This window comes from Macrobrachium nipponense, chromosome 17, assembly GCF_015104395.2.
Source record: "Macrobrachium nipponense isolate FS-2020 chromosome 17, ASM1510439v2, whole genome shotgun sequence".
Classification (NCBI taxonomy): Eukaryota; Metazoa; Arthropoda; class Malacostraca; order Decapoda; family Palaemonidae; genus Macrobrachium; species Macrobrachium nipponense.
In genome coordinates, this window is record NC_087210.1 from 59,035,100 (window position 1) to 59,055,814 (window position 20,715).

At 39.8% G+C, this 20,715-nt stretch overlaps 1 protein-coding gene across 6 annotated transcripts in view; it reads right to left on the reverse strand.

Annotated features, from left to right (window-relative positions):
* The window catches only part of LOC135196277 (heat shock factor protein-like), a 340,110-nt gene that overhangs the window by 157,490 nt on the left and 161,905 nt on the right, over positions 1–20,715 (reverse strand). For all 6 annotated transcript variants that reach the window (XM_064222984.1, XM_064222983.1, XM_064222982.1 and 3 more), the window contains exon 7: positions 8,964–9,156. In XM_064222984.1, the coding sequence (XP_064079054.1) occupies positions 8,964–9,156 (193 nt within the window). The remainder of the gene's footprint in view (positions 1–8,963; positions 9,157–20,715) is intronic.

The following is a 20,715-nucleotide window of genomic DNA, read 5'->3' on the forward strand; positions in this document are numbered from 1 at the left end:
TTAGCTTACAATTGCATTTTTCCACCATTTCGGTAGAGTCAAAGTTGACTGAAGGTTGAAATTTTGGCACTTATAATTATTTACATGAAAAAATGTCAAAACTGATAAAAGCTACAACCATGAGTTGTTTGTCGTTATATTCTACATAAAATTGCGCACATTTTCATATAAAATACTCCACGTAACGGCTAATTTAAAATGGTGCAAAAATGGCGTCAAAGTGACGAAATAATTTCCGAGATGTGTCGCTGATACTTTTTAGTGTGAGAAGAAAGAAATTCGCGCTTGCGCGCCTGTGTAACAATTGTAAACAAAACAACGCCTTGATCCGTGAGCTCCCAGCATCCCCCAAGGCACAGGATTCAAAAGTTTTTGCCAAGTAGGCCTATAACTATTTTTCCACGAATTTTTAAAAAAACTTTGTTTATATCAATGTGCCATACGTCCAATCGGCACCCAATAGACAATTTATATCGACGTTTAATACGTCCAATCGGCGTTAAACGGTTCATTCATCTTTCGAATATGCAGAAGCTCCATAGCCATCTATATAGTGGACCCCCCTATTCACGGACTCAACCATTCATGGATTTCTCTCTGGAACATTTCACTTCATTATTAACAGAAAATTCAACTATTTGCGATATTTAAAAATATCCACAAAATACTTTCTTTTAACCCTCTAACGCCAAAGGCCTAAAAACCAAAACGTCTCCCGTATGCCGAGGCGAGTTTGGAGTGAGCGCGGAAGCGGAAAAAATAACTTTTTCAAAAAATCACAGCGAGCTTAGTTTTCAAGATTAAGAGTTCATTTTTGGCTCATTTTTTACCATTGCCTGAAGTTTAGCATGCAACCATCAGAAATGAAAAAAAATATCATTGTCATATATAAATAATGCGATATATGGTAGCGACAAAAAAAAAAATTCATACATAATTGTATTCAAATCAAGCTGTGCAAAAAACGGTTAGAGCTAACGAGTTAGTTTTTTATCATTGTATTGTACACTAAATTGCAATCATTTTGATATATAACACATTGTAAAACGATCAAAGCAACACAGAAAAAATATCACAAAATGATGCATGAATTCATAACGCTCGGACGTAAAAAATTTTTTTTCCAAAAATTCACCATGAATCTAAATATTGTTCTAGAGACTTCCAATTTGTTTCAAAATGAAGAAAAATGATTGAATATTACGATACTGTAAGAGTTCTAGCTTAGAATTGCAGTTTTCGACCATTTTGGACGAGTTAAAATTGACCGAATGTGGAAATTTTTATATATATTTCTATATGCAAATATTGCAAAATTGAGAAAAGCTACAACCTTCAAATATTTTTTTTGTATTCTTCATGAATCTGCGCACATTTTCATATATGAAACTCTATAAAACGCCTAATATGAAAAGGAGCAAATATTAGGATAATGAGAAGTATGCATTTCGGAGATTTGCGACCGCGAATCGGTGCGCGAAGGGAAAGAAAGTTTTTTTTTTTAAATTCACCATAAATCTAAACATAGTGCTAGACACTTTTAATTTGTTTCAAAATAAAGATAAATGACTGTATATTACTAGATTGTAAGAGTTTTAGCTTACAATTGCGTTTTTCGACTATTTCGGTAGAGTCAAAGTTGACCGAACGTAGATTTTTTTCTATTTATCGTGATTTATATGCAAATATTTTGAAAAAGAGAAAAGCTACAACATTCAATCATTTTTTGTTGTATTCTACATGAAATTGCACACATTTTCATATATAAAACTTTATCTAACGGCTACTTTTAAATGGTGCAAACATTTCGACAATCGCAAGAAAAAATTTCTGATTTTTTTCGGAAGAGTTACCGCGAGGACGTAAGGAAAATGTTTTTTTTTCATAAATTCACCATAAATCGAAATATTGGGTTAGAGACTTCCAATTCATTGCAAGATGGAGGTAAATGATTGAATATTACTAGAATATAAGAGTTTTAGCTTACAATTGCATTTTTCTACCATTTTGGTAGAGTCAAAGTTGACCGAAGGTTGAAATTTTTGCACTTATCGTTATTTATATGAAAATATTTCAAAACTGATAAAAGCTACAACCATGGGTTGTTTTTAGTTGTATTGTGCATGAAATTGCGCACATTTCCATATATAAAACTTTATGTAACGGCTAATTTGAAATGGTGCAAACAATAGGACAATCGCACAAAAAAAAAATTTATTCGAAGAGTTACCGTGCGGACGTAAGGAAAAAGTTTTTTCATAAATTCACCATAAATCGAAATATTGTGCTACAGACATCAAAATTGTTGCAAAATGAAGGCAATTTCGTTTTTCGACCATTTCGGTAGAGTCAAAGTTGACCAAAGGTTGAAATTTTGGCACTTATCGTTATTTATATGAAAATATTTCAAAACAGATAAAAGCTACAATCATGAGTATTTTTTTTTTTTGTATTCTACATGAAATTGCGCACATTTTCATATATAATACTTCATGTAATGGATAATTTAAAACGGTGCAAAAATTATGTCAAAGTGACGAAATAATTTTTGAGATGTGTCACTGATACTTTTTAGTGCGATAAGAAAGAAATTCGCGCTTGCGCACCTGCGTAATGATTGTAAACAAAACAACGCCTTGATCCGTGAACTCCCAGCATCCCCCAAGGCGCATGATTCAAAAGTTTTCGGCTGGCAGGCCATAAGTATTTTTCCGTGAATTTAAAAAAAAATTTTTTTGAGTCGACGTCTAATACGTCCAATCAGCATATGGGAGACATTTTGACTCGATGTTTAATACGTCCAATCGTCGTAAAAGGGTTAACCAATTTCATCATAAAATGCACTTTTTGCGATAAAACTATTAAAAAAACCAGGTATGAACACTTTTAGTGGGTTTTTCTTGAGTTTTAACTAACAAAATAGGTTTTAAGCATTTTTATACGGGTTCAAACTATTTGCGGGGTCTGGTATGCATCCCCCGCAAATAAAGGGGGGGCCCCACCGTATACTACCATAAACTGATCTTCTTTTCTTTAAATGTGCTCTAAAGAAGGTTGGCAATATATTTCTACATTAGTCTTTTGTCTTTCAAGTAGGAAAGATAGGGAGGTACTACATATTTTTATTTGTTTTGAAGTCCAAGGTTGTGGGAATTCTACTGCGAGCTCATTAGGTATTTGGCTCTTTTTGGGAAAGAGCTAGTACTATGAACTTATATTCCTGGATTATAATTTTGAAAGCAAGCAGCTACAAGGGATAAGCCTGCTTTGAAGCCTGACAAAAGGAGTTCCTTTCAATTTACCCCCCTCCGGATCTGTTCCTGCACTCGGTACCTCCTACAAATGTTGGAGTGCTCATCTTGAAGAGCTTCTGGCCTTGGGGGCATGGAATGTAAAGGACAAAAAAATCCACATCATTGTGTTGGAGGTGAAGGCAGCTGTCCCGGGTCTTCAGTAGATTCTAGAAAGAGAGGTGGGGTACTCCATCATTCAACCTCTCAGAATGTTCCCAGTATGTAGAAGGGAGTCTTTTGCCACTATGAATAAACCTGGGATCATGAGCAGTAGACCTCTAGCTTCTTGTTGAACCATGAAGTGAAGAGGTCTAACATGGGTCTTCTCCAAGTAAACAGAGGAGACAACAGGATAAGCCAAGAGGACATCTTATGATAATATGCTCTTTGCAGATACGTTCTAAATATCCTACTGTCAGTTTGTGCACAGTCAAAGTATGTCCACTGCCAAAGGAAAGTGCATTTCCAACAGAGGGGATCCCCTATGAGGTGATTTCTTATAATCAGAGAGATTCAGTATGCTACTCATCACAGGAGCCATCACATGATGATAGGACATGGCCTGGCCCCACCCCCACCCCCTTTTACTAAGGAACCACCATGGTGACGTTCCTGAGCAACAAACCACAGCACTAAAGACGGATCTTAACTCTTGCAGAGACAAAAACAATTAAGATATTGAGATACAGTGGACCCCCCTATTTGCGGACTAACCTAATCTACCCCCAAACCTTGAAGAATGGGATAACCTTCTTGAAAAATTCATGAAGCATACGAACATGTTTTGGGGAATCGAAAAGGTCTGATAAAGATAAGCTCAAATCAGCCATTCGAACTAGTTAGCACAGGCCAGGCTAGGGTAGGCTAGGCTATCTAGCCTATGAACTTAACCACTTAGGCTAGGCTAAGATGGAAAATTTAAGATTCGAACTAGCTAGGCTAAAGCTGGGCTAAGAACCCAACCACTTGCTTAGCTAAAAACTTAATGACTTAGGCTAGGCTAAGATGGAAAGGAAGGTTTGAACTAATTAGGCTAGGTTAAGAACTCAACTGCTTAGGCTAGGTTAAGATGGTTAAGGTAGAACTAGCTAGGGTTGGCTAAGAACTCAAGCACTTACGCTAGGCTAAGATGGAAAATAAAGCTCAAACTAACTAGGCTAGACTTGGCTAAGTACTCAATTACTTAGGCTAGGTTAAGATGGTTAAGGTAAGTTCATACTAGCCAGGCTAGGCTTAGAACTCTAACCACTTGCTAGGCTAAGAATTGCTGACAAAAGAGACAGAAGGTCTGGGAACCACTCTGCCTAGGGCCAAGAGGTGCTACCAAGGTCATCCCGAGATTCCTGGAACACATTACATTACTCTCTTCAGGACCTGACGAATCAGGCAGAACAGCAAAAGGATCTGGGATCACTGAGCAGCAGACCTCTAGCTTTCTGATGAGGTGTGTGGCACAGAGGTCTAACATGGGTCTCCCCTATAGGAGAAAGCCTGTCTGCTACGTCCTGATGTAGAGACCACTCCATACCTAGAACTTTTCTCCGACGACTTGCTTGTCACCCACATTCCTCCTGCCGTGAATGTAACTCGTCATGAGCTCTGCCAAGTTGTCGATTGCCCACTGATGTACCACGACTGACAACGAGTGGAGCTGGTGAGACAAGACCTCTATGCCCGTAGGAGTCATAGAAAACGGAGTCTGAATCTTACCTGAAAGATTACTGAAATCACAAACTAAATCAATGACCTCCGAGAACGAAGAAAACAACTCCAGACTCTCCCCCTCCTCTGGATCGAATATCAGTGATCGATGACGTCAAGAAGACGGTCAAGAAAGATCCTCAGCCTTTCCTGTGGCCACTGAAAAGGTTAAAGGAAGGGGGTGACCCATATGACTCCTGCCCTGGCTCCCCCTCCAAAATAACAGGAAAGAGACGAAATAGAAAATCCTGACTGGTCCTGAGCAAACAGATTAGACCAATCCATAATTCGTGTTGAGGGTGTGGAGGAATACTCCTATAATAGGAAGATGAATCCTCGCACCTTAACCTTGTCTGCTATATGAATCCATAACATCTCATATCCCAAACCACACACATTCTGAAAACTAAAATATTACCACATTTCCAGAAAATGTGTCGCAAGATATCACTGAAAAAGAAATAAAACACTGAAATGTTTCAATATAGTTACCTTTCAATATATCCCAACAATATTACAAATGCAAATTGGTAGGAACAATATGTAGCTGACCCCTCTCTCCCTGAAGGGGCAATATTCCCCTTCAGAGAGAAGGATCAGCATTATACATAAAACAGCCAATGACAAAGCAGTAGGAATAGGCCAGAAGCACATCTACTGCAAGTTGCATCTGTCCCAGAGGAAGCATGAACACACGAATCCTGATGCTCATGGGACTTCTTATGCTGATATTATATCAAACAACAGAACGGGCTTTGGTAAAAAAAATCTGGCTTGGGGGAGGAGAGCAAAGCGAACATCCACTCTCCAAGGCAGTTGAAGAAAGACTACTGCGTCACTGGATTCAAGTGGAGTCTCTGGAATCACTTCCACCTCAGCTACACATCGGATACCAGATGCCACAGATTCCTTGCATTTACAAGCTTTGATTGTTTTTAACCAAGTTTCCAGCTGGCACCAAAAGATTTATCCTATTGTTATATACGGTTCACAATAATAGTATACTGATGGTATCAGTAGTAAAACTTTATAAAACTACTATAAAAGCTTTCAAACCCTTTCCTGGGTTCATCTTCAATCGAATGAATAAATTTAACATAAAATGTATCTAGGTAGACAAGACAAAGACGTCAAGAATGGCTGGCCCCATCAGTCAGATCTCCAACAGACACAGTGATGAAGAAAGTGGTCAATGGCCCAATAGGTAATTTTCCTCTCCTCTGTTGCTATATTTGGCTGCTATCCTGCTGGATCGTCATTCAGACTGACCTGATGTTGCAAGGAATACCTCATCCGGAGGCGTCAAAGGTGCAATGGGTTAAGACTCCCAGATCCTGCACCTGGGAAGGGAGAGGAGAGGCAGAGGCAGCATCAGGTGAGGGAAAAACAGAGCCCGCCCTAAAATCAACATCTCCTGTCACCAGTACTAGCTAACATTTGTATGGAGTTTGTAGAAAGAGAAATATTAAGTACATGTGATGAGGTAACAAGTTTGTAGGAAAAAAATATTAAGCAGATGTAATGAGGTAACAAAGACAGTATTATGGGTGAGTTATGTACACGATATCTTTGTTGTTTATAAGCGGCCAGAAGAAAATTTGGTCAAGTAGCAGAAATAGCTATTAGTACATTACTGTCCATTAAGTTTACAACAGAAATGGAGGTTCAAATATTCAGAATATTGTAAATCAACCAATTTGGATAGTTACATTCACTTTTATTCCTTTCATCATTCAAATGAAATTAAAAGCAATGTGGTTATAAATTCTGCCCTATGAGCTTTTAGGATATGTGACATATATTGGCTACATCCAAAGCCTCAGATATCCCTCCCATTTTATTAAGAAGGCCACTTTGCAAGCTAGGAGGTCTTTCTATCAACCTAAAGATAACAACAGGGAAAAACTAAAAAGATAAGTATCATTACCATTCCATCCTAACGCAAAGACTATTAGTGGCCTTGTAAACAATAGTCAGGACACTAAAATAGTGTTAAAATATGATAATAAGTTAAGACATAACCTAGTGCTAGAAGTCTATGAATTACCCTGCAAAGATTGTAAAGGAAAATATTTTAGTGAAAGTGGACGTGATCTAACTACACGCTTATGGGAACATTAACGAGCTTTTCATTGCATTCACAAAGTAGCACAATAGTGACACACGCACTGAACAATGATCATAGACCCGAGTGGAATGCAGCCAATATTATTTTTTGAAGGAACAATGTAAACACCAGACGCTTAGTTGAAGGCGCTGCCACCAACTTGGGAGAGTTCTTCAAAGGTAACAAGTTGTTTGTTAACCAGGATCCAATTGTCAATTTTTACATACTCAGTACATACTCAGGCTCTGTTTTTCCTTCACCTAATGCTGTCTCCGCCTCTCCTCTCCCTTCCCAGGTGCCAGATAGCATGCAGGAGTCTTTACCCATTGCATCTTCAACTCCTCCTGATGAGGTATTACTTGCAACATCACAACAGCCCGTAAGGCGATCCAGCAGGATAGCAGCCAGATATACCAACAGAGAGGAAATTACTAAATTGGGCCATTGACCACTTTCTTCATCACCATGTCCATTGGAGATCTATTTGTCTTTACCTAGATACATTTCATGTTAAACTAAATTTATTCATTCAATTGAAGATGAACCCAGGGAAGGGTTCTAAAGCTTTTATATAGTTTTATAAAGTTTTAATACTGCTACTATCAGTATATTATTGTGAACCTTAAGGAACATTACTTGTGCCCTTGTAATTGAGATTTCTACTAATTTATCCTATTGTTAAGACCAAAGGTTTGTTCCACGTATGAACAACTCACCATTGAAAGTTTCCCAAATGATCTTATAACAACCTAGTACTACTTATTCACATAATGGACCTAGATATACTGTCACTGTTTTACCATTGCAAAATAGTATTCAGGCGGTCCCCGGGTTACGATGGGGGTTCCGTTCTTGAGACGCGTCGTAAGCCGAAAATCGTCGTAAGGCGGAACATCGTCAGAAATTCTAAGAAAACCTTACTTTTAATGCTTTAGGTGCATTGAAAACTATGTAAACTGCATTCTTATGGCATTTTTCATAAAAAAAAAACTTCAAATATTGATTATTTTGCATTTTTGGTGTCATATTTCATCTCCCAGATGAGCGTTGTAGGCGTCATAACCCTGGAACATGCGTCGTAACCCTGGAAATAACGTCTATTGACAAGCGTCGTAACCTCGGAACGTCGTAAGCCGACACCGTCGTAACCCGGGGACTGCCTGTAGTGTGTAATTGCACATTTCATCATTGTTTCATCTTTTTCTGGCAAAGGTACTGTTTCATATCCAAACCCTTATCATTCTTAACAGAGCATCAATAAAGTGGTGCACTTTAACGATGCTATTCTATAAGATATACTACTATTATCCCTTTTACAAGTAATAAGGTAAACAAAAGGTTACTACTGTAAATACATGAAATGAAATCCTTAGCATTAAAGCAGCCCAATAATCATTGCATAAATTTTTATTACATAAATGAACAATGTATTGATAACAGCATACAAAAACAATTTAGGACATGCATAGAACTCTACCTGTGTTGTGTGCTGTGCTGGTCGTCACAGCTCATGCATAATTGATTTGGGTGTTTACCGCTTATATAAACAAAATCTTACATTCCTAAACAAATATTTTTATGACTTTTAAAAGTGACTATAAAATGTGACATCATGACTCATGAGCACTGAAAGCAAGGGCCCAAGTTTACATTTGTAGCCTAGTCCATGGTAATCCTGGTTGGTCAAATCAGGAATTCACAAAAACCATCTTTTTAGGAGATATAGGAATCTAACATTTGCATGTGTAAATGGACTAATATATTATCACAGTCTGTATACACAATGCTAAAAACAAAAATGTTAACTTTTGTAACTTATCATAAATGAAAAGGAAGATCTGACAGTTTTATCTCTCACTTACGTAGTTATGATGGTGGTAGGACTTTGTGTGATAGTAGAATCTGGTGGAGTAGCAGCATACTTGAAGGACTGAGTGACATCACTTGGGTCTACTGTATTCAGGAGTTCTGGACTCAGGGGTGCTTCATCCAGCAATTTTGAATTCTGAATTTCTGGCCATAAATTGCTACCACTTGGGCTTCTTACATTTGTAGCTGTAATAACAAAAAAAATAAGATCAGACAATAAAAAAGATAGCCTTACAATTCACAGGACATTGTAAAGATAAATGTGTTCATGGGGTTAATTTCTTGATACTTTATCTAAAAGTACCAACTGTACTCATTTTCCTTAGTGATGTGAATTACATATCTACATTGTAATTTTCCAATAGCAAGTCTAGAGTAATACAAAAAGTTTAAAAATTCAATAATTAGAACAATATACTTGATACAATAAACCTTTATGGAAGGGTTTCTCTCTCTTCAGTGTTAAAAATCTAATTAGTTCTCAGCTAATGTTTTTTACTGCAAACTTCCTGTCTATAACTTCCCCACCCAAAGAATCCTACCACATTTTAATTTAAGATTTCTCTGAGTGCTCCTTATCTGCCATATGGTTTCCAAATAGAATTTTCTCTATTTTCTTTTAAAGTGTACATGTCTCCTCTATTTTTAGAAGCAAAGGTCATTCAATATCTAAAAAATTACTTTCTTATACCAATATCCCAATACTACTCTCTTTTTACATTATCCAGGCTACTGTATCCTTACTGACCTTTAAAGTCCTGTTTCACAATCCAGTCCTAACCAGGTTACAAAAATGCTCAACTTGCTCCATGGGGGGTCCCTCTCCATAAGCTTTTTCATCTTGTTACTATTACATCTTCCATTAGTTTGTCATCTTGTTACTATTACATCTTCCATTAGTTTGAACAGTTCGGACACCTGTTGTTCACATCTTTGGATAGCATTGTATTCATTCCTACATCATACTCACGGAATCAATGTAATCACTTCCTTGACTATCTTCTAATAACTTCTAAGTTACTAATTTTTACTTTCCTGTTGACACTTATATCATCTGCGCAGAGCACCTTCTGTGGTGCTACCTTTCCATACTATGATGCAGCTTCTTCCATTACTAAGGCAGACAGTAAAGGGGTCAAATACTCATCTTAAAAAGAACATGAATTATCTTAAATTTGTCTAACATAGTGCTTCGCAAGGGAATTTGCTAATCCACACCAAGGATACCTAACTGAAAATCACTCTTCTCTTCCACAGAAAATTCATAAAGAAAATTGCTTCCATTATTTATGTCCACAGCAAAATATTCTTTCCTTTCCTATAATATTATGCAGCCTTTACTATAGGATACCCTCCTTCCTGATCCACTAGCATTATGTTCTCATTAAAAGCTACTTTCCCAAACTTGTACTGTAAACTTTGCATGTCAGTTTGTGAATAAATTCAAACTTAAGATGATGTTAATTTCTCTATACTCATAGCTTTACACAGTTTTTCCTCTCCAGGAAGACCATCAAAATTATATCTTTATAATAAAATAATGTTTTGTATATGTTTATTCAGTAATTATATAACTATTAGTTTCCACTTACAGTAGCCTAATTCAAATTTTGGGGGTAGCCTTCTATTTCTCAGTGTAGGTATACAGTGCCGTTCCCCAACTGTAATGCTAGAACGACTAATTAACTGAGCACTTCATTCTGTTTTATGCATAACGACTAATTAACTGAGCACTTCATTCTGTTTTATGCATAATGTCCATCAGAGGGGAGGTGGGTGGGCTCCAATCATATAAATACTGCTTAAGTATATACAAAACCTTATTTTATTATAAAAATATGACTTTTGTATATGAGACTTATCAGTACCTATATAGCTGATTCCACAATGAAAGGTGGGATCATGGACATATTCTACTCCAAAGCATCAAGTCATGTAATGAATTTGAAATAGAAAAGCTGCTAGTATTTAAAAAATAACGCTTGTCGTTCCCATTAGTTAAGAGAGCTATGCAGATGGATAATGCCTCTGGTTGGTGCTCATCTTAACTTGTAGTGGCGTGGTGGTAGAGCTAAGGGTCACCTCCTACTTAGGGGAAACTTTGCAGTGATGGGAATGTTCCTATGGCTAGCAATGTATGATAGGTGCCTGCCTTTGCCTGGGCGTAGTAACAAAATACAACCAGAAAACACTGAAATAAAGTCAAGACCCATCCAATGAGTGGTCAGTGCTCCAGGTACACTGTATCCCCTGGCTCTCCAAACTCAGCATCTTCCTGTAAAGGTGAAGAGATAATAATAGGAGAGCATCTTGTGCTTCCTTCTGCAATGCCATGCCATGCCAGTCACTAAAAATGGTCTTGTAACATAACAAAATCCAGTGACAACTGGAAAATAAGAAAAAGCTGCTGTAAGCACTTATGTTTAGTCAAACGTGGCAGAAAACACAATGAAGTGCTTAACTAATTAGTCGTTCCTAGTACTGCTGTTGGGGGAAGGCACTGTGTACCTACACTGAACAATCAAAGCTCTCCCGGCAAAATTCGATTTAGGCTGCCGTACGTGGAAACTAATAGCTATATAATTACTTGGTAAGTCTCATATAAAAAAAAATTACCATTGTACCAAAAAATCACAGGAAGCCCTGTATATAACTATTAGTAGTATATATGTATATGTATTCTTGTATATACATACTAGCAGTCTCCCTCTAAGGGATAATCTGTAACCCACATCACTCATAAAAATTTGTTCCATCACTACCCAATCACAGAAATTAATATCTTGACATCTTGATTTATGCCCCAAATGCTGCACTCTTTTCTTGTTTAACAAACAAAAGATCAGTACAGTCAGCGATGAGCTGCCTGAGGCATGAGGTATTTCTCAATCAAATGCTCATTTTTCATGTGTCTGTGAAGCTGTTAAATGCTGCAAAAAGAGTTCTCCAAGACTGGTTCCAAAACTATATGATTGCCAGTATTCACTGGTAGCTATTTAACTCATAAACATTCCAATTTCACCCTTTCCAAAATTTTCATCTTTTTCACTTTGAATTTTCACCTTCTTAAGGGGTCCGGCCAGAACCCTTACATATGGGGGTATAAGGTGAAAAATGCAGTCATGAAAAAATTCATGGAGCTTCATATGGCAATTGAGAATAAGTATACAAAATATTTTGTAAAATTCCTCTTACTTTTGTGGTTACAGGGTAATTAGTAAACCTAACTCAATAAGCCAAAAACTTGATCCGTACAAGAAAATGCAATATTTCTTCTGCTATCATAAATTTTGATAATTATTGTCAAAGAAATTGTGAGGAATGGCATCTCTAGAGATTCCAAAGAAATTGTGAGGAATGGCATCTCTAGAGATTCCATGAGTTGCAGAAGGGAAGTCAGTCAGCTACCAAGTTCAACCACAATTCAGTGTGAGCACAAACCCCTAGTAGTCTACACGTTCGAGTATCATCTCTCACATTCGCTTGCTTTTACGTATGTTTATCTTTGTTTCGGCAAGAATTTCATCATGCCAATGAGGAAAAGACAAGCAAAACATCTCGCTAACATACAGGCAAAGAAAATTTGCTCTAATATGATTACAGAATATCATAATATACGCAATATTAACATATTTAGTGAAGAGAGAGAGGGAGGGTTGCGTAGTAAGTAACGACCCCGCCATGCCTGACACACATCATACTGTGCCCCAGGCTATCATCTTTGAGCAAAGGGATCTTCATTTATGATAAATAACATAGGTTTGGTTTATTAATACCCAAAAAAGAATATGAAATTCATAATAATCATGATTTATTAACACTGTTTTTTTTTTAAAAAGAGTACACATTCGAGTTTCACCTCTGACATTCTCTTGCATTTACGTTTGTTTATCTTTGTTTCGGCAAGAATTTCATCATGCCAGAGGAAAATACAAGGAAAACATCTCGCTAACATACAGAAGAAGAAAATTTGCTGTAATAAGCCAAGTTAGTGAAGGAGAGAGAGAGAGAGTTGTGTAGGAAGGAGTGTCTTGTCTTGCCTGACGCAGTGCCCCAGGCTACGATATATGAGCAAAGAGACCATCTTTTATGATTAAATTATGATAAATACATTGTTTTGGTTTATTAATACACAAAAAAGAAATATACATTCATAATAATAATTTTTTATTAACATTGTCTTTATAAAAATACGAAGGAAAACTTTGAATGCCCGTATCTCAAAAATGACAGCGCATACGCTGATCCCGAGAAGGAGCAGAAGCAGCCATAATACCAGCAAAACACACACACACACTAAACAGAAGCGAAACGGGCAATGAACCAGGAAAAGGCCAAGAGAGGTTAACACGGCTCTCGCCCAGGCGGTCAAAAGAAAGACTGATGCGCAATCATAGGTGAATGGTCTTCGACCATCCTTCAGCCGATCTACGCATGCGTTGCCAGATATCACAAGATTACTTGCTTTCATCTGTTTTTTTTTTTTTAACCAGCTCCAGCTAGGCACTAGAAATTATCCTAAAGTTAAGACCGGAAGTTTGTTCGCGTATGAACAACTATACTTACTGACCTTCAAAATCTATCTTCTCCCTTAGTTTTAAAGCTATAACATTGGAATTTGTTATATAACTCAGAAAGACATTATGGAACAATCAAATCAAGCCCTTTTTTCCAATTTTTGTTTCGTCTTTCTTTTAATAAATTTTTTTCCTGATTCATAGGGTATATTTTTTTCCTGATTCATAGGGTATATTTTTTTACCATAATGAAAAACTCATATCTAGCAAAAAAATGATATTGTTATGATACAATCAAGTTTTGTAAATACTTACCCGGCAGATATATACTTAGCTATAGTCTCCGACGTCCCTGACAGAATTTCAAATTTCGCGGCACACGCTACAGGTAGGTCAGGTGATCTACCCTCCCGCCAATGGGTGGCAGGACTAGGAACCATTCCTGTTTCCTAATCAGATTTTCTCTTCCACCTGTCTCCTGAGGGGAGGCTGGGCGGGCCATTAATCGTATATATCTGCCGGGTAAGTATGTACAAAACTTTATTGTATCATAACAATATCATTTTTGTACATGCAACTTCCCCGGCAGATATATACTTAGCTGATTGGCACCCTTGGTGGAGGGTAAGAGACAGCTAAATAATAAAAAATAGAAACAGGAAACAACACATGTTGTAGGTCAAAGACCTTGGTTCCGTCCTGATTGGGCAGAAAACTTCATGGATACTGTATATGAGTCTGCTTTGCCTCAAGAGCTTCAGCGAGGTAGTGACCTATGACTGAGAGCTCTTCTGGATCTTGTCAATGGGGGCTTACCCACTTACATGACAGAACCTTGTTAGGATCATTGTCCATGGGGGCTAACCCACTTACATGACAAAACTTTTGCCTCTGGCACTATCAAGGAGCACAAAACCAATCCCGACCACCTGACCAACTCTAACCCATGTTAAGAGCTAACAATTGAAAGGAGTTACCACTTAACCCTCTTTCAAACAAACATAAAAACACACCAAGTTAAAATTAAAATTAAACTAAACTAACAAGGATTAGTCTCAGCTCCCTGTCCCAGTACTGAAACTGCAGATACGTAAGGCCCCAACGAGAAGCACTTATTTTAAGTCACTCTCCGTCTCTCAAGTAGAGAGAAGCAAACACTGAGTTGCATCTCCAGTATGTAGAGGCTACAATATTGTTCAGCGACATATTCTTCTGAAACGCCAGAGATGTCGCAATGGCCCTTACTTCATGTGCTTTAAGGAGTTTAAACTGTTCATCATCGCACGTCGCATGCGCCTCTGTTATGACGCTCCTCATAAAGAACACCAGAGCGTTCTTAGAAATGGGTCTTCTGGGATCTCTGACAGAACACCAGAGACTCTTAGGTTGCCCTTAATCTTCTTTTTTCTTTTTTCCAGGTAGAATTTAAGGGTCCTAACAGGTCACAGGGATCTCTATCTCTCTTCCCACTAAGGGTGAGAGCCCTTTGACCTCAAAACTTCAAGGCCAGGGTTAGGAGGGATTCTCGTTCTTCGCTAAGAACCAAGGTTTAAAAGAGCAGATTGCAGACTCCTTTAAACCCTACTCTAGCATCCAGAGCCTGAAGCTCGCTAACTCTTCTAGCAGTCGCCAGCGCTAAAAGAAACAAGAGACTTTCTAGTCAGGTCCCTGAAGGACGCCTGTTGAGGGGGTTCGAACTTGTCCAATACTAGGAACTTGAGAACCACATCTAAGTTCCAACTAGGCAGTCTAGAGTACTAATTCTTAGTCGTCTCAAAAGATCTGATAAGATCATGCAGATCTTATCCTCCGCGATATTCAGGTCCCTGTTCCTGAACACCGCGGATAGCATGCTACAATAACCTTTAATCGTAGAGACAGCTAAGCTGCATTCTTCTCTTAAAAAGAGCAGGAAGTCAGCAATTATGGTCACAGAGGTATTGTATGAGGATAATTTCTTCGTCCTGCACCATCTACGAAACACTTCCCACTTCGACTGGTAGACTCGCAAGGTTGATGACCTGCGGGCTCTGGCGATCGAGCTAGCAGCCTTGCGCAAAAAGCCTCTCGCTCTGACAGATCTCTCGATAGTCTGAAGGTAGTCAGGCAGAGAGCGGGGAGGTTTTAGCGAAACCTGTCGAAGTGGGTTTGTCTGAGCAGATCTCTCCTGAGTGGAAGAGATCTGGGGAAGTCCACCGTCCATTCCAGTACCTCTGTGAACCATTCCTGAGCAGGCCAAAAGGGAGCGACCAGAGTTAGTTTCCTTCCTGCTGAGGGGACGAACTTTCACAATACTTCCCCCAAAATCTTGAATGGGGGAAACGCGTAGCCGTCTATCCCTGTCCAGTCTAGAAGGAGTGCGTCTACCGTTATTGCTCTTGGATCTGAAATGGAGAAAGCAAAAGTTGTCCAGTCTCTTGTTCTAATTCGTGGCAAAAAAGGTCTATGTGTGGTCTGCCCCCAAAGGCTCCACAACATCTGGCAAAAGTCTTGATGGAGAGTCCATTCTGTGGGGAGGACTTGATCTCTCCTGCTCAGCAGGTCCGCCCTTACATTCTTCTCTCCCTGAACAAATCTGGTGAGAAGTGTAACTTCTCTCTCCTCTGCCCACAGCAACCGGTCTCTTGCTGTTTCGTACAGGGAGACGTAATGAGTCCCTCCCTGTTTCCTTATAGTATATGCCAGAGCCGTGATGTTGTCCGAGTTGACCTGGACCACCGAGCCTCTGACTTCTGGTTCGAAACTCCTCAGGGCCAGGAAGACTGTATTAAACTCCTTCTTGTTGATGTCCCAGTTAACCTAGTCCCCCTTCCAGGTGCCTGACACTTCTTTTGCCCCTAGTGTTGCTCCCCATCCCAACTAGGTGCGGTTCTGGTTTTTAAAAGAGACAAGTCCTTGTTAATTCTGGGTAGGGAAAACCACCAACTCAGCTCCTTTTTACCCCTTCCAGGCTCAGGAAGGTGTCCGCAGCGAAGTTCTTGGTACACTCGAACTAAGTCTACACGGTAATTCGTAACTGACCCGGGCGCTCTGACAGCTGCCGACTGACTGCGTTCGGTATCGAGGTAAGTTGTCCAAGAATCCGAGCAAGTCATGTGACCTTCGCGTTTGTAGGGTTATGCCGAGATACCATCAAAAACGTATATTTATTTGTCACCGAAGCTGGACGGTGAGGTGATGATTCTGTTAAGGCACGTGCCCAACAGGTGAAAGTCAATTGCCTTCTAGAGACCGAGGTACCTGATGGCAAGACATTCTCATAGTAGTTGAATCTCAGCTAAGGAGAAATAACACTATGTGCCGTAGAAGACGAAGGAGGACAGAGAATGCAACGTACTTCTTCACAGCCGAATCGAGAGAAAGATTCTCAAGATTCTGAACCCGTGATTACCAATGACTGAAAACGCTAACCTCTATTTCATTGCTGTCCGGTGAGAAGTCGTAATTGCTATGAAAGCGGGGCGTTTTTCAGTAATGGAAAAACCCCGGGAAGTACTGCCTGCAGAACTGCTTCTCATGGGCTGAACATTTGGAAGCAGAGCTGTCAGGCCTGGGAATAGGTGATGTCTTCCAATACATCTGTTAATTCGGGGTGAACAATGAACAATTGCACACCTACGAATAAGAGATATTTTTGAAGACAACCTTCGGTGTCTGAAGAAAAAACATTCCGCGTTATCGCAGTGCGATCCAGCGGTAGACTAGTACAGACTTCTGCTACAGTGCGGTAAACAGAAAATAGAGTCTCCAAGAGATATCTCTGTTGAAAATTTCTCGCAATGTCGAAGGCGATGAAACCGAGCATCACAGCAGTAGATGGTCATTCATGTATGCGAGAATCCCCGTTAATCAGAGACCCAAGTCTGTGATTGTTGGGCAGAGATACGGTTTGGCAGCCAATCATTGCAGGGGAGAGAGAAGCAACCGACCGTGCATCTCGGAGAGCCAGCTGGTACTGAGCTGTTATCGCAGTGACAGCAGACTCATACACCGTTAGCTCTCAACGACTCGTCATCCTGAGTTGCCATGTAATCCATTCTACAAAGGAATGCATTCGGCTAGAACCATCGAGCATAAAAATAAGCTCGAGCAATTTTATTTAAGCGAAACGGATTTCGGTAAATACAAAAGCTGAGCTGGTGTTGTCGTGACAATACCATAAGTATCTAAAATGATATTGTTAAGATACAATAAAGTTTTGTACATACTTACCTGGCAGATATATACTTAGCTATAGACTCGGTCGTCCCGACAGAATTTCAAAACTCGCGGCACACGCGACAGGTAGGTCAGGTGATCCACCATTCCCGCCGCTGGGTGGCGGGGTCTGGAACTATTCCCGTTTTCTAAGCCATAATTTCTCTTCCACCTGTCTCCTGAGGGGAGGATGGGTGGGCCATTAATCGTATATATCTGCCAGGTAAGTATGTACAAAACTTTATTGTATCTTAACAATATCATTTTTGTACAAGTAACTTACCCAGCAGATATATACTTAGCTATGATTGGCACCCCTTGTTGGTGGCGGGCAAAGAGACAGCTAAAAACAAAATAACTACTTAAACTAAATACATTAAAAAACAGGGAAAAAACAACCTATGTTCTTGGATAACATAATCCATAGTTCCTACCTGATTGGGCTGAAGACTTCATGACTACTGTCGATGAGTCTGCTTGCCTCAAGAGTTTCAACGAGGAATGAACCTATGGTTGAATAACTCTTTGGATCGTGTCAATGGGGGCTAGCCCGCTTACGCGACAGAGCCTATACTGGATCGTACCAATGGGGGCTGACCCACTTACATGGTAGAGCCTTGACCTTTTGTCATATCAATGGAGATTCGCCCTCTTACATGACAGAGTTAAGGTTATTAAAAAATCACAAAGAGCACTGAAGCCAATCCCGATCACCTGACCATGTTAGTATTGTTATAATCTATGAATTGTAAGAGGGTTCCCTATTCCCTCTGACAATTAACCAATAAAAACAACCACCAATAAAAAGTATTTAAGCACTAAACTAAATTAGGAAGGATTAGCCTCAGCCCCTTCTCCCAGCACTGAATTCGCCGAAACATACGCTCCCAGAGCAAAGCACTTTTCGTACGAAATTTTAACGTCTCTTAGGTAATTCGAGGCGAACACCGAATTACATCTCCAAAATGTCGACTCTATAAGAGCCTGAAGAGACCATGTTTTGTGAAATGCCATAGACGTAGCTATGGCTCTCACTTCATGAGCTCTCACTCTGAGAACCTTGAGATGCTCTTCCTCGCACTTAAGGTGAGCTTCCCTTATTACATCTTTTATGAAGTATGTAAGGGCGTTCTTAGAAATCGATCTTTTCGGATCTCTTACAGAGCACCAAAGACTTTCTTCTGTACCTTTCAGCAACTTCTTCTTCTCCAGGTAGAACTTGAGTGCCCTGACTGGACACAAAGTCCTTTCTAGTTCTCTCCCTGTTAATGAAGATAGTCCTTTTATCTCAAGCTTCTTGGCCAAGGCTTTGAGGGATTTTCATTTTTTGCTAGAAAAAATGGTTTAAAGGAGCAAATCGCTGAATCCTTCTTAACCCCACACTTACCTTCCAAAGCTTGCAACTCGCTAATTCTCTTGGCTGTTTGCTAACGCAAAAAGGAATAATGACTTTCTCGTTAAGTCTCTAAACGAAGCTGCGTGAGACGGTACAAATTTTTCCGACATTAGGAACTTGAGGACCACATCCAAGTTCCAGCTAGGCTTCTTGATTCATGTTCTTTCGTGGTCTCAAAAGACCTATAGGTCATGAAGATCTTTATTATTCGTCAGATCTATTCCTCTATGTCGAAAAACTGAGGCCAGCATACTTCTGTAACCCTTCACTGTTGAAACTGCCATGGTTACAGTCCTCTTTTCTCAAATATAGGAGAAACTCTGCGATTTCAGTTACAGAGGTACTGGAAGAGGATATTTTCTTTCCCTTACACCATCTTCTAAACAACTCCCACTTCGACTGATATACTTTAGAAGTGGAGACTCTTCTGGCTCTTGCAATAGCCTTCGCCACTTCTCGTGAAAAAGCCCTTGCTCTGACAAGTCCTTCGACAGTCTGAAGGCGGTCAGACTTAGAGCGGGAGGTTTTTGTGAAACCTGTCGAAGTGGGGTTGTTTGAGAAGATCGTTCCTTAGTGGAAGCGAGCATAAAAAAACTGGAAAATCCCTAAACAAACCACTCCAGCACCTCTGTGAACCAATCGAGAGCCGGCCAGAAGGAGCGATGAGGGTCATTCTTGTTCCTTCCGAGCAAGCGAACTTCCTCAATACTTCCCCTACTATCTTGAAAGGAGGGAAGGCGTATGCGTCCAAGCCCGTCCAATCTAGCAGAAAGCTGTCTACTGCTACTGCTTGAGGATCCGAGATCGGGGAGCAATAGGTCTCTAATCTGTGATTCTTGTTGGTCGCGAACAGGTCTATATTGGGCCTTCCCCACAGATGCCAAAGTTGTTGGCAAATCTGAGGATTGAGAGTCCATTCCGTGGGTAGGACTTGTTCTTTTCTGCTTAAACAGATCTGCCCGGACATTTTTCTCTCCCTGCACAAACCTTTTGAGGAGAGAGATCTTCCTTTCCTGAGCCCTAAATCAGCAGATCCTTTGCTGATTCGTACAGGGAAAAGGAATGCGTCCCCCCTTGTTTCTTTATATAAGCGAGGGCTGTTGTGTTGTCCTAGTGAATCTGAATCCCCACCCCGACCTGAGACCTGTTCCTCGAAATGAACCAAAGCTAGATGAATGGCTGTTAGCTCTTTCTTGTTTATGTGCCAGGACACTTGTTCTCCTTCCCAAGTGCCTGACACTTCTTCCGAACCTAGGGTCGCTCCCCACCCTGAATCTGAGGCGTCTGCAAACAACGCTAGGCGAGGGTTCTGTAAGCGAAGGGAGATTCCCTTGCTTAGTTCTCTGTGGATCTAACCACCAACGGATATTCTCCTTGATCCCTTTCGAGATTGGAAATGTATCTCCTAGATTGTTGGACTTCCAATCCCACTTCTCCTTCAGATAAAATTGAAGGGGTCTCGTAGGTGTAGAACTACTTCCTAAGGAAACGAACTGTTTCCATCGAGGGAAGAGGGTCCCCAGTAAGCTCATCCATTCCCTCGAGGAACAATTGTTCTTTCCTTAAGAAGACTGCCACCTTTTCTAAGCAGCGTTCTCTCCTTTCCTGCGAAGGATACGCTAGAAAATCCCGAGA